Source organism: Ostrinia nubilalis, chromosome 5 (assembly GCF_963855985.1).
Source record: "Ostrinia nubilalis chromosome 5, ilOstNubi1.1, whole genome shotgun sequence".
NCBI lineage: Eukaryota > Metazoa > Arthropoda > Insecta > Lepidoptera > Crambidae > Ostrinia > Ostrinia nubilalis.
This window is the reverse complement of record NC_087092.1, coordinates 7,555,822-7,568,062: the sequence shown is the minus strand read 5'-3', so window position 1 is coordinate 7,568,062 and position 12,241 is coordinate 7,555,822. Positions and strand designations below refer to the sequence as shown.

The 12,241-nt window shown below is 34.1% G+C and overlaps 1 protein-coding gene across 1 annotated transcript; it reads right to left on the bottom strand.

Annotated features, from left to right (window-relative positions):
* Window positions 1-5,910: 5,910 nt before the first annotated feature.
* Window positions 5,911-11,369, bottom strand: LOC135071753 (protein kintoun). The gene is made up of 3 exons (XM_063965542.1): window positions 9,271-11,369; window positions 7,806-7,923; window positions 5,911-7,496 (listed from the first exon to the last, which is right to left on the bottom strand). Exons 1-3 carry the CDS (start codon window positions 11,280-11,282, stop codon window positions 7,086-7,088), a joined length of 2,541 nt encoding a protein of 846 aa, XP_063821612.1. The 5' UTR covers window positions 11,283-11,369; the 3' UTR covers window positions 5,911-7,085.
* Window positions 11,370-12,241: the final 872 nt, after the last annotated feature.

The following is a 12,241-nucleotide window of genomic DNA, read 5'->3' as shown; positions in this document are numbered from 1 at the left end:
AGGGATTTTTCGTTATCTTAAATCAAACGAAAACACTCCCTTTCGATCGTCCCCTCTCTAGGTAATTTTATTGTCTTATTTTACCTCGCAGAGTGAGAACAATAAAATAATAGTGAAGTTGCAGCAATTCAATTTGTTACTCTATTTATTTTAGGACTACTGTGAATCTAGATAACCAGTCAGTTAATCTTTAATCAAATCTATATTACCTACTTAGTGTGTTTAGTCCTACCTACAATAAATAAGATAAATCTGGGTATTAATATGGCGATAAATCTAAATGTATTTCAGTGATTTCTATATTTAAAATATTTGTAACGCAACATTTCAGAAATTGTATACTTTACTAGGAGTTATTTTAGGTGTTCATAACATATTCTGTTCAACTCTGAAGTTAAAATTAGTATTACTAAAAGTTATTCAGTGATGAAACTAACAAGTCAATATTGAGTTCGTTCGCCTGCGAGCTTTTGTCGGCGAGACTGCTCGCGCACCTGTGTGCCACTGAACTACGGCTAAAGTCACCAGGCGTTTAGGGCTATCCTATGAATATTTCATTCTACCTAGGAATTTTTGAATGGCTAATTGGTTATGTAACCAAAACCAGCGTAAAAACTAATAAAATATGTGTTTTAAACCGCGCTCCGCAAATATGATATTACCGACCTTATACCTATAGAGGTGATTTACCTCTCTTTACAATGGATCATGGTAAACAAACGTGAACATGTTAAGTAGTCTAGTTTGCAAGTTCGTAAGAACTTTTGTGTGGTAAAATGTCCCAGACATTCATTTGGATCTGGTTACTCTACACAACAAACAATCTAATAAACAACGTTACTATTAGGTACTAGAAAGTTTCGACAAGAGAATAGGCACTTATTATTTGATTTTATTCTACTACAAAATATATTTTACGCTATATTATTATTCGGCTTAGTTGTTGTTCACACATTTTTCTTGAATCTCATACGTATTTACTTAGGATTTTATTCAAGGCAAAAAACGGTGGGTGATTTCGGTGTGTGTACTCAAGATAATATTAGAAAAATATTACGTTAGTTACTATAAAATAAGAAAAGTGCCTAGCTTCGTGTGTGTCATCATTTTTCATAAGTTAATCCAAAAAGAAAAACGCTTTTGACAGCAACCAGTTATTAATGTTCTTCTGGCATTCAATGTGAATGAATGTACCTTACGCTACATTTAAAATAGGCAATAAGTAGGTAAAGTAGCAATTTTCATCAAACTCGTACTTCTCACTTCCACCATGACCTACCTAGACCTACCAAAGAGATTGTGCTGAAGATTATTGATAATATTCACTGAGGTGTTGATTAATGTTATGGTGTCTACTCTAAAATAGTCGAATAGTGAAAAGTATGCGGGATCCGCGAAGTTTGCAGTGGACAAACTACTTAATACAAGTTTAAATGGTGCAGTCCTGTTGTCCCCCCTGCTTGGCCCCCCTGGGGGAGCCAACAGGATTTCGAAATCCTGTTGTCCCCCCTGGCTAGGGGAGACAACAGGACTAGATTTTCAATCAATGATTTGAGGACTGTTGTCCCCCCTGGCAAACATTGGGTATTTAGAAGCTATATATTTTTGTAACATTTAAGAAGTACTGGCGTACCTACCTACCTGACTAAATGCCATATTGACAAACTAAATACCTAAACGTATGTCAAATAGGGGAAAGTAGTACGAGATGATCCCCTTAAGCGGGAATCGCTGTAAAATACATATTTTTCAAGGTAAACCAAAAATAAAGACGATTACTACTAGTATATTTATCTATCCAACTTTCCTTATACTCAAAACCAGAAATTAATTGAGGTTTCATTAAAATATTTCATTTTTTGCAAAACCTTACAAAGTGATCATCTTGTACACCCCTGTGGGTAAGATGATCCCCCAGGTAGAGGTAAGATGATCCCTATGATTCTGTTCTATGATCTATTCTTTTCTGGTTATATTCCTTTCGGAGTACCTAATTATGCGACCAAATTGTTATAAAGTTAGAAAAGAAAAACATTTACGAATTAAATAACGAAAATGACTGATTCTTTCTTAGTACCTGCTAAAAAGCGTTTAAATAATTGAAACGCTTTTTGGCTGGAGCTGTGTTGAATATATCACAAATAAATTCACCTGCTTCATCACCCTCTACCCCAGCACATGCTTTATGGCCCCATTTTCCACATGCATAACATTTTATCCATCCTTCATCCTTGGTATCGCTTGAAAACTTTTCTGTTCAGTACAGCCACTCAGTATCATCTCCTTCAGACTCAGGTGAGTTATATGAAGTTCTCTTTCTTTTATTTCACTTCCCTTTACCTACTCCATTGACTATTTTGTTTTAATTCCCAGGGATCATCTCGTACATATAGGAAGGGATCATCTTGACCCAAGTCCCACTTTTTGTTAAATATTTGCTAAAATAATCTACAAGTACGCGGCTACGTTTTTATGGCCAAAATATTAAAATTAAACATAATAGAAAGCCTAACGACAACAGTAATTGCATTTAACATTGTTTGAACAAAAGTAACATAAGCTCAAAGTCATGCCTATTTTAGATCAGAAGTACACAATTTTTCTTTTTTCTCGTCAAATTCGATGTATCGCTCACGCTACCATTACGATTTGACTGAGGCGGGGATGTGTCCAGAGCTATGTTTTACCAGTGAAAGAAACTAAATGACGTTAGTGGTTTCAGCACAATCGCGAAAGATCATCTTACCCCAGGGGATCAACTCGTACTACTTTCCCCTAATAATTAACATCTTGTTAACGAAAGAAATATAAGTTGTTGGTACCGGTAATATTTCTGACTTTTCCAAAATCTGCTTTACTTGCTTTTAACAGATCGTTATGAATTATCCCTAATAAATAATATTATTCGTAAATATTATTTCTTAGCAACATCTTAGAAAATTCAGATTAAAATAAAAACTGCCTAAGGCGGGAATGAGGGCTATCGTTTTTATACTTAACAGTTGGCACCCCTGGCGATTAACAGGACCTTACTCTACAGTGGCGCTGTAGCCGCCAGCGACCACAATAAAAATCGTCATCGAATAGAAACAATGAATGTTTGCAGCCGAAGCCACAAGCAACTTTCTGCACAGAAACACCACATAGGTCATCATAATAGAAACAGGAATGTGGCCCTGACAAGAGCCGTTGCATAGCTCTGAGAAGAGCTGTTTTGTGTAACCACTGCACGTCGCACCGTCCCTCATCACAGCACCAGCACCGCTCGCACCACTGTCACCAAGCAGCATCACCAACGCCCACGTGTGGAGCGGCGAGCCGCGTGTACCTAAATGCGACAGTACTTTATCTGTCTGTCTGTTACGAATTCACGCATAAACCATTGAACCGATTTTGATATTTGGTAAAGAGATAGTTTTGAGTGCCGGGTCCCGGTTTTTTAAACAGGAATGCGCTCTATATTTTTTTTCTGTGACAGACAAAATTTTATGCGAAGACGTGGGCAAAAGCTAAGTATAATGCTTGACAATATTTTTTATTCTCATGGATAAAAAATATTGTCTTCTGTAAAGTTGACTAAAAATCCGTTTAGTAGGTAGTTTTTACGTGAAAGAGTATCAAACATCTATACTATTCCATACTCCCATTTGTAATATTAGTAGGTAGGACGCTAAAACTGCATAATTTTAAATTAGTCATAATTATATTCCACAAATTAATTGCTCAGTGATTCATCATTCAACTAGCGGCCGCCCGCATCTTCGTACCTACGCGTGGACTCCGTTTTACCCCCTTATGTGTGGAATTTCGTAAAATCCTATTATATGTTTCGTATTATTTCCTATCCTTAAATAAATAGATAAATAAAATTCGTTCTTGGCAGATGTCTACACCCTATAAGGAACCTACCTGCCAAATTTCAAGTTTGTAGGTGTCAGTACCGGCACCAACCTTATTTTTTTCCTTATCAAAATGGTAATTATTATTTAACAAACGTTTAGGTATTCACTCATTTTGGGAATTTGGCATTCAGTCAAGTACTTCAGTATTTCACAAATTATGTTATAAAAATACATGGCTTTTAAATAATGTTTGCCAGGGGGGACAACAGGACTGCACCGTTTAAATATGTATTAAGTACATAAATACAGTATCATTGTACCTATCGGGTGTGCATTAGTTACCTAGTTTTAAGTTTCTTAGTGTACAATACAATGTATTTTATTGCAATAAATAAATAAATAATTAAATGTTTAACGAGATCGATAAAACCTTGTCATTAGCTATTGTTAAGAAGGAGTGCGTTTATTTGTTGTCTTGAAGTTCTTTAGGCGCAAGTTCGTCCCACTTTTTTATTTATTCTGAAAATCTTGTTTCCTAGCGAAATCTTTAGTTTTCTTTTTAAAACTCGCTTGATAATTCAACTAAAATCAAAGAAAATTATTGACACCTTTATAAAATATTATAAAACCAACTTTATGCTGTTGTATAAAATGGCGCCCAAAATCGCGCAAACAAGGCAATTTACAATTTCGAAGTACGCAAGCATCTCAGGCTTCCAGCCATTTCTCCGCGTAATTACTTTAAACTTAATTGGTTTCAGACGACAAATAACTAGTATTTTCCTTGTTAATAATTGGCATTTTTAGAAGGACCATGAACTTGGTAAATTAATATATATAACAACAAAAAAAGCAATTTGTTTCGAAACTAACTTTTATATTACCAAAAAATAATAGGCAGGCAATTTTCTAAATAAACACGGAGCAATTAAGTACGTAGGAAAGTAACTAAGTACTTACCTACACTACGAGTAGGTAGTTATGTCCCACAATCGAACCTAGAACCTTCGGATCGAGGGAACTCAACTTTCAAACCACTAATCACGAATTAGGTGAATATGTACGTAGGTACCTAAATTATATCATGGTTTTAGAATCTTCAGTTAGCATCTCGAGAGATGAGCATAAAGCAATAAAGAGCCAAGTAAACAATGGGCAAAATGGTACCCGGCTCCAATATGTAGATATGCTTTTAGTGTCGTTTGAAAGGTCTTACCAAGACGAACAACTTTTACTATGGCCACCAGCCTCAGATCTGGTTGCGTTCGAAGATAAACATACTTTTTTGCAGAATGGTACGGCTCCAATACTTAGTTATGTTTGTAGTGTCGTTTGAAAGGTCTTAACAAGACGAACAACTTTTACTATGGCCACCAGCCTCAGATCTGGTTGCGTTAACGCGCATAAACGTTAAATATTTTAATTTTCATACAAATCGCATTTTATAAAATTTATTTTGTATGAAAATTAAAAAAAAAAATATATCAAATTTCTGACTTCACCATACCATATAAGCCCATGTTAACATGGGCTAGTGTCGGCTCATATACCCATTTACCTAACACCATGTGTAATGATTGATAGGGATATGTGAAATAAATATTATATTTGGAAAACCACTAGTTTTATTACTTCTTAAGGGTTTTATTATGGGCAGCCACTTTGCGATTTGGTTTGGAAAATTTCATGAAAAGGATATGGTCCTGTAAGCGTGGTCGTAGTGGTAATTTGCCTGATGTTATTTTCCACTAATAACGGCACACGGGGACGTGCTACTTAAGGTAATAGCTGGCAAAATATATTCTCTAAAATCAGTCAATATGAAAAGAAAATCGACCACTTACCTACTTATTCGGATCTTCATTTTGCCGAATGAATAAGTTTAGGTATAAAAAATAAGTCAGTAATCGAGTATTGAAAATAAGTATTTTCGCAATTAAAAATAAGTTAAGTTTGATTGTTTGGTAGGTATTTTTTCTCAATATTGCCCCGTTCCTTTGTACGAGAGTTAACACGTTAGTCAATGTAGTTACTAACTAACAGCAGCCTGTATAATAAAACATCAATGTACTTCATGAATTCTTATATTAAAACTAACGTCACAAATCACAATCTTTAATAATAAACAAAGTTTCAAACTTTACTCGAACATAAATTCTAGCATTCTTCCTCTACATTACATAAAAATCACTGAAACAATTGTATTGTTTATGACAACAGCTTCTGTTTCCCATAAACATTTCACTGGGATTTTGCATTCATAATTTCATTTGTAAAAGGCACTAAAAGTGTTGCATGGCAAATGTTGCATTGATAAATTATTAATCATCATATAAAAGTGTACATACTGTTACATAATTGTAAATTTGATGGCTTTCTACGAAACTCCATTAATTTAGACACAATATTATTGCGTAAATTCTATTGATAATACATATTGCATCCAATTTATTTATAATTTAAAGACATCAGTATTTAAGTTTGACTAGCAGATTCAAGAAAATGTAAACACCGCTCACACCCATGAGTCCATAATTTAGTGTAAAAATTTACATTCAGTGTGTACAAAATTAAAGATTAAGGGCCGATTTTTCAATCGTCAGACAACTTTTAACTGAAGAATAAACTTGTCACTTTGACATATTTTCTATATTGAAACTGTCAACGTGCCAAACTTATTCTTCAGTTAAAAGTTATCCGACGATTGAAAAATCAGCCCTTAACAAATAGTGTTACAATAAAATAATATATTCTACTTTCAAAGTGTGTATATGTTTAGTGCAAAATACCTAATAGTGTGTGGTTCTACAATACTATTTAAAATTAGGCTAGTTAATTTCAATCAAATTTTACCTACCTCTTACCAGTAATTACATAAATCTAGTTTGTACCATTCAAATGCATTTCAATTAAGAATATTGTCTAAAATGAGCAGATTTTTTTTGCACAAAATGTGCATTTACAGAATTTATAATACCATGCACACACAGACACTACAAATATTCATGACAATTAATTGACGTTAAATTGAACACACTATAAATATGTTTCAAAAACATGACAAAGAAAAACTATTGCCACAAACATTGCAAATAAAGAAAAATAATACATGATATATTTTCACAATACAAACAACATAATTCTAAGAAATACATAAAGTCCACTGGATTCTAACTATATTAATGCAGTTTGAAGTACTGTAAATATATTTTGAAAAGTATAATTTAAAGTAAACAGCAAACCTCACATGTCCAAATCAAATATGAGATCATTCTTGAACAAAACTTCTAAGTATTTGCCCTTGTTCAACTTATCAGGGTTGTAGAGATCGGTGTTATGTTTGATGTTATCACAGGTGAATTTTTCACGATTTTTTTTACTATCACCTTTAGTATTTTTTTCACTGGGATTATCATTGTCCGATTTCCATATGGTTGGCTCAGACCCTTCACCCTGATGTTTGTTATCAATAATATTCAACATAGAACTTAATGGTGCATTTCCATTATTGATGTCTTTATCAGTGACATTGGCAATGTCATAAGGTTCAGAGTACACTGGTGTACTTTTGCATTCAGTTTCCGCATCAGAAGTATCGGCGAGGCCGCTGTCACGCCTCTGCTTTAGAACAGATTTCAATCTGGGCTTGGAAACCTGAAAAAAATGAATTCTCATTATAATCCTAATAAGAAACATCTAGACAATTGGACCGCGAAAACGCATATATATAATGAAGATTGATTACAATTCGTCGTTTCTGTTTTTCGGCACTTGTAAGAATTGTATATTTAAAAAAATATCTCAAACTTTTTATACTACAAGCTTTACATGCTTCTAGTAAAAAAAACTACAACATGATGTATTTGGCTTATGCTGTGCAAACATATTGCTACATTACACATCTCAATACACTTGATTAAATATTACATTTGCTGCTATTTATTAAGACCGTCAATATCATACCTTTGAAGTTGTAATGTCGTCCTCAGCTTCGCTTTCACTGCGGCGTCGGTCTTGACTACGTTTTTTACTTTTCTTTCGCTGGTTTTTCTTTTTCTGACCTTCTATTGATGAGTTGTATCTGAAAATTATAAACATGCATTGTTAAAAACAATTTCATAAAACTTAAATTTCAGTATGTGCATCTTAAGATGAGGTTTTAGTAGATTTATGTAGGTCAATTCTTAACCCATTATAGACTGAGTTTTCTTTAAGTGTCAGATTTTTGTTTTTTTGAAATATGTTCATAATTATGGTCTACATAATGCTATACAAGCATTAAAAAAATGATCCGACCTGTAATCTAGAAAAAAAATGCTGGTACCATATGGTACCGCTAGCCTCTTACCGTGTCAGTCTGTTAAAACATAACTTTATCATGGGCTTTATAAAAATAGGGTTAATTATATATTTTATTATTATTATTATATGTATTAATATACAAGCAAATAACAGAAGTGATATTAAATGTAAAAAAATCTGTATATTGGGTAAGGAATATTCATTTTTATCTTTGAATATTCAAAAATTTGGAATGGAGCTTGGCATTGCACACTGCACTTAGCCCCATGTAACATTTCCTATACTCTAATATTGTTCGAGAGTTGCAATTATCTCGAGTTCGTTCTATAAATATCTGCTTCGTTTTGGGACCTTCATCGTCCTCCAAAACTGCCAATGTTTCGTGTAAGTTACATCTAAAATAAATAAAAACCCATGGTTTTGTAAAGTATAGGAAACTATTTTACTTTATCTTCCTGTATACCTTATATACCATTGAATATATCACATACTTCCCAATAAATACAGTTAAAACTAAAAATCATAAAATAATTAAAAAGACACGGTAAGCGGCTAGCGGTACCGTACGGTACCAGTAATTTTGACATACAATATTTCCCATTATTATTATCTATCGACGTAATTTTACACCATTTCACAATAAGAGCACTTATGGAGAATACAAGATTGTAACAAAATCAGTATTTCACTATCACACAAAAAAAATATGATCACTTACTTGAATGGCGCGTCAATTTTTAAGAGAAAATTTTGATGCGCTCACTTCAATCATTAATTACACACAACTGAAAAGAATAACTGTAAATTTTTATTCCTAGAAGCATAGACCATATCTATTGGCTACGACTTGCATCAATCAGAGCACTGCATCTTTTCACGTGTTAATGTATAGAGCCAAATTAAAACACACAAAAAAGTGGTACCATATGGGACCGCTAGTCTATAATGGGTTAATATAATTTTAAATATTTTTTATTACATACAATAACAAAATAAGGCTATTAATAATATCTGTTCAATGGCACAATTTTGATAAGCTGAAAGATTACACTGTTTACGTAAATATTTTATCATCTGTATCCCTTCACAGCAAAAGTATCCAAACAAGATAAAATTCAAAACATACCTATAAAATTGCCTTGCTATAACATCGTTAAATCTAACAGTCTTTTTCAGACTGCCTTCTTCAGGTATGTAATCAGAACTTATGTAGTCCATGGAAGAAGCTATGTCACCTACACTGGACTCTGAGAAACTCCTGTTCATTGACATTGGTTTGCGTAAAATACTCTTGCCTCCATATTCGCAGCTGCTAGAATCTGTCCAGACTATCTCCTTATCAACAGAAGTAGGAGATTCAACATCATCTTCATCAAGTTCCTCATCTTGATTTGATGAAACCACTATGTTGGTCTCAGAACCCAAATTTGTTACTTCTATTACTGGTGAATCAATGTTAGAATCTTGGGAGGACACTTGCACATCAGCCTTGAATGTCTTAGTTATTTGAGACATATCAAAATGTTCACTGATCATTGAATCTTCACTCAAACCAATTTGGAACTTTTGGGGAGCATCACCCACAATTTCTAACTGCAAAATAACATTATTATCCCAAGCCTCCCCAGTCACATTATCAAAGTTTACACAATCATCAAACTTAATAATAGCAGCATAATGTACCGGAACAAAACCAGACCCAACGGATGTGAACTTGATTAAGACTTTGCTGTCTATGTGTTCCACTTTTACAGAATCTGGTTCAGTATTTTTAACATGAAAAGTAAATGCAACAACATCATCTAATACATTATGGGTGTATGATGGTAGTGTATAGCCAAGGCAGTCTTTCAAGAATGACTCTAACTTCACAGGATTAGGGGTTTCAACAGAAATCTTAGAAGTTTCATTGACAGTAGAAGATAGCTCTTCTATTCTATTAGTCTTGGAATCTTCATCACTCTGTGAGCCAGAGTTCTCTTCACTCTCCACACCACTGTCTACTTTTAATGAGTTGGAGTTGTCATCATTCAGGTTTTGTTTTAGCACTGGAAGGGTCACAATCAATTTCCTCTTGGTTTTATCAAACTTAGCACTACCACATTCATCATTAACAGCATAAGGGAGAGTTATATCTAGTTTATATTTTGCTGGGTTCTCAGATTTTAAACACAATGATTTTTCTTCAACATCAAGCACACATTCCTTGGTTGAAGATAGAAGTGGCAGGTTTACTTCAACAACTAAATGACTCGGAATGGCTGTATATTGTTTACAATCTTTGTGATAGGTGTAATCTTGAAAATCAACATTCTTCTGTTGTTTGATAATATACTTTGGAATGGTGTAACCATTATCAGAAGCATGCTTAAACTCAGCTTTTTGAGTCTTAGTTTTTCTTTTCTCTTTTTGGGGCTCAGTAGGTACATTTGTAGCAGTTTCAGTCTCAGAATAGTTGCGCTGAGGGTACAATTTCTCAAGTACTTCAGGTGATAATTGTTCAGATTCATCTTCTACCGGTGGCTTGAAATTCGGATCTTCTTTTCTAATCACAGCAGGAACATTCATTCCTTTATAATAGGACTTTGGAAAACGGAAGTTATTACTATCAAAATGGATGTTGTAGGTTTTTTGTAATCCCTCATAGGCTGTTTTATTTACCAACTCCCGGAATTGTTTGTTGACCTCAGCCATGCGCAGGGTATCGGGATGAAATACGACATCGTAAATAATACAGCGCTGTCTTTTAAGGTCATAATCTTCTCGGGGAGGAATAATTGAGTACGGTAGCTGCCAATTCATACCTTTCTGCCCGTTAACCTCCTGAACCTTGCAAGACGGTTTGCCGATGTTTTCGTTGCTACAAATGTTTATAAATGCTTTCCTGTCGCCTGCGACACTTGTTTTGATAACATATCCTCCTTTGGGATTAATGAAAGTAACATCATAGCCACGCTCTTTTTCTAGTTGGGTCATTTCTTGCTGATAGATCGCTTGATTCGCCGGGTCACGTACCTCTTCACAGTAATCGGCCAGCAAATCTCGAAATTTCTTGTTTTTCATTGCCTCTTGTATCACTTCAAGATCGGAACGAGTAAGTTGCGATTCTTCATCACGAGGTTTTAATCCCGTTGCCATTTTGCCTAGTGTTTGTTAGCCAATTTATAAATAAACACAGTTGTAATTACGCATCCAAATGATTTTCAGCCGTGCTGACGAAATGTCTGCTGAAGCTGATAAAACTGACCATAGAGAAAAGTAATACTGAAACTGACAGTAAACCATATGTCTGATTGGTCGATGGATGAGAGAGAATATCTATGGATGGATATGTAATGGAAAAATCTCGAAATTAAAAATACCGGTTCAATCATAATACCGGTAACACGTTTTATAATAATCGACTTAAATCAGTTGAGGATTATACTTTTAACAAGTGGTAACTAACTAGTTTTAGTCAGATAACCATTGTACCCTTGAAAAAAGATCCATACACAAATGTAATTAAGCATCGCGAGCGCAACAAAATTACGAGCTCTGAGTTCGCTTTGTTACGACTCTGTTGCATGTAATTGTTGTAATTGATTTACATTAATAACATTGTTATAATTCGACTTGATACGACCAATAATCCATAATACCGGTATCCCAAATGAATTTTTAACCGCTGTGTGTGAATAGTCTTTTCAATGCATTATCTTTGGTTTCAACAACTACGAAGCTACGAACTCAAGGCACGTGGTCGTGGTAAAACAAATACTGTCACTGTCAAACTGAATCTTATTCAGAGGTTTACAACAATTTAATGAAATAAATTTTATTGTTTGTATTTAAGATTATTTTGGATAACTGGAGGAGAATGACGAATGGCATTAAGCTCGCCTTAATGTGCTGTGATTAATCTGTGAATGCTGTGACACAATTTCAAACAAGGTTTATGTGTCAGCAAAATCTTGCAGTCTCATTTTATAACAATTTTAAATGATGTCCTTAATTTCCGTATTTACTACTCACTATAAATATAGACAGCATACAGAGAGCATAATGATGATCATTACTGTTGTAGAAAATTCAATAAAACTAGTTAATTAATCGTT

Excerpts from the sequence above, each read along its gene's own strand:
- LOC135071753 (XM_063965542.1), bottom strand. The coding sequence starts at position 11,282 with ATGGCAACGGGATTAAAACCTCGTGATGAAGAATCGCAACTTACTCGT. Across the intron at positions 7,924-9,270 it reads ATAGCAAGGCAATTTTATAG|ATACAACTCATCAATAGAAG; the intron begins GTATGTTTTGAA and ends TATAATTTTCAG. Across the intron at positions 7,497-7,805 it reads ACGACATTACAACTTCAAAG|GTTTCCAAGCCCAGATTGAA; the intron begins GTATGATATTGA and ends CATTTTTTTCAG.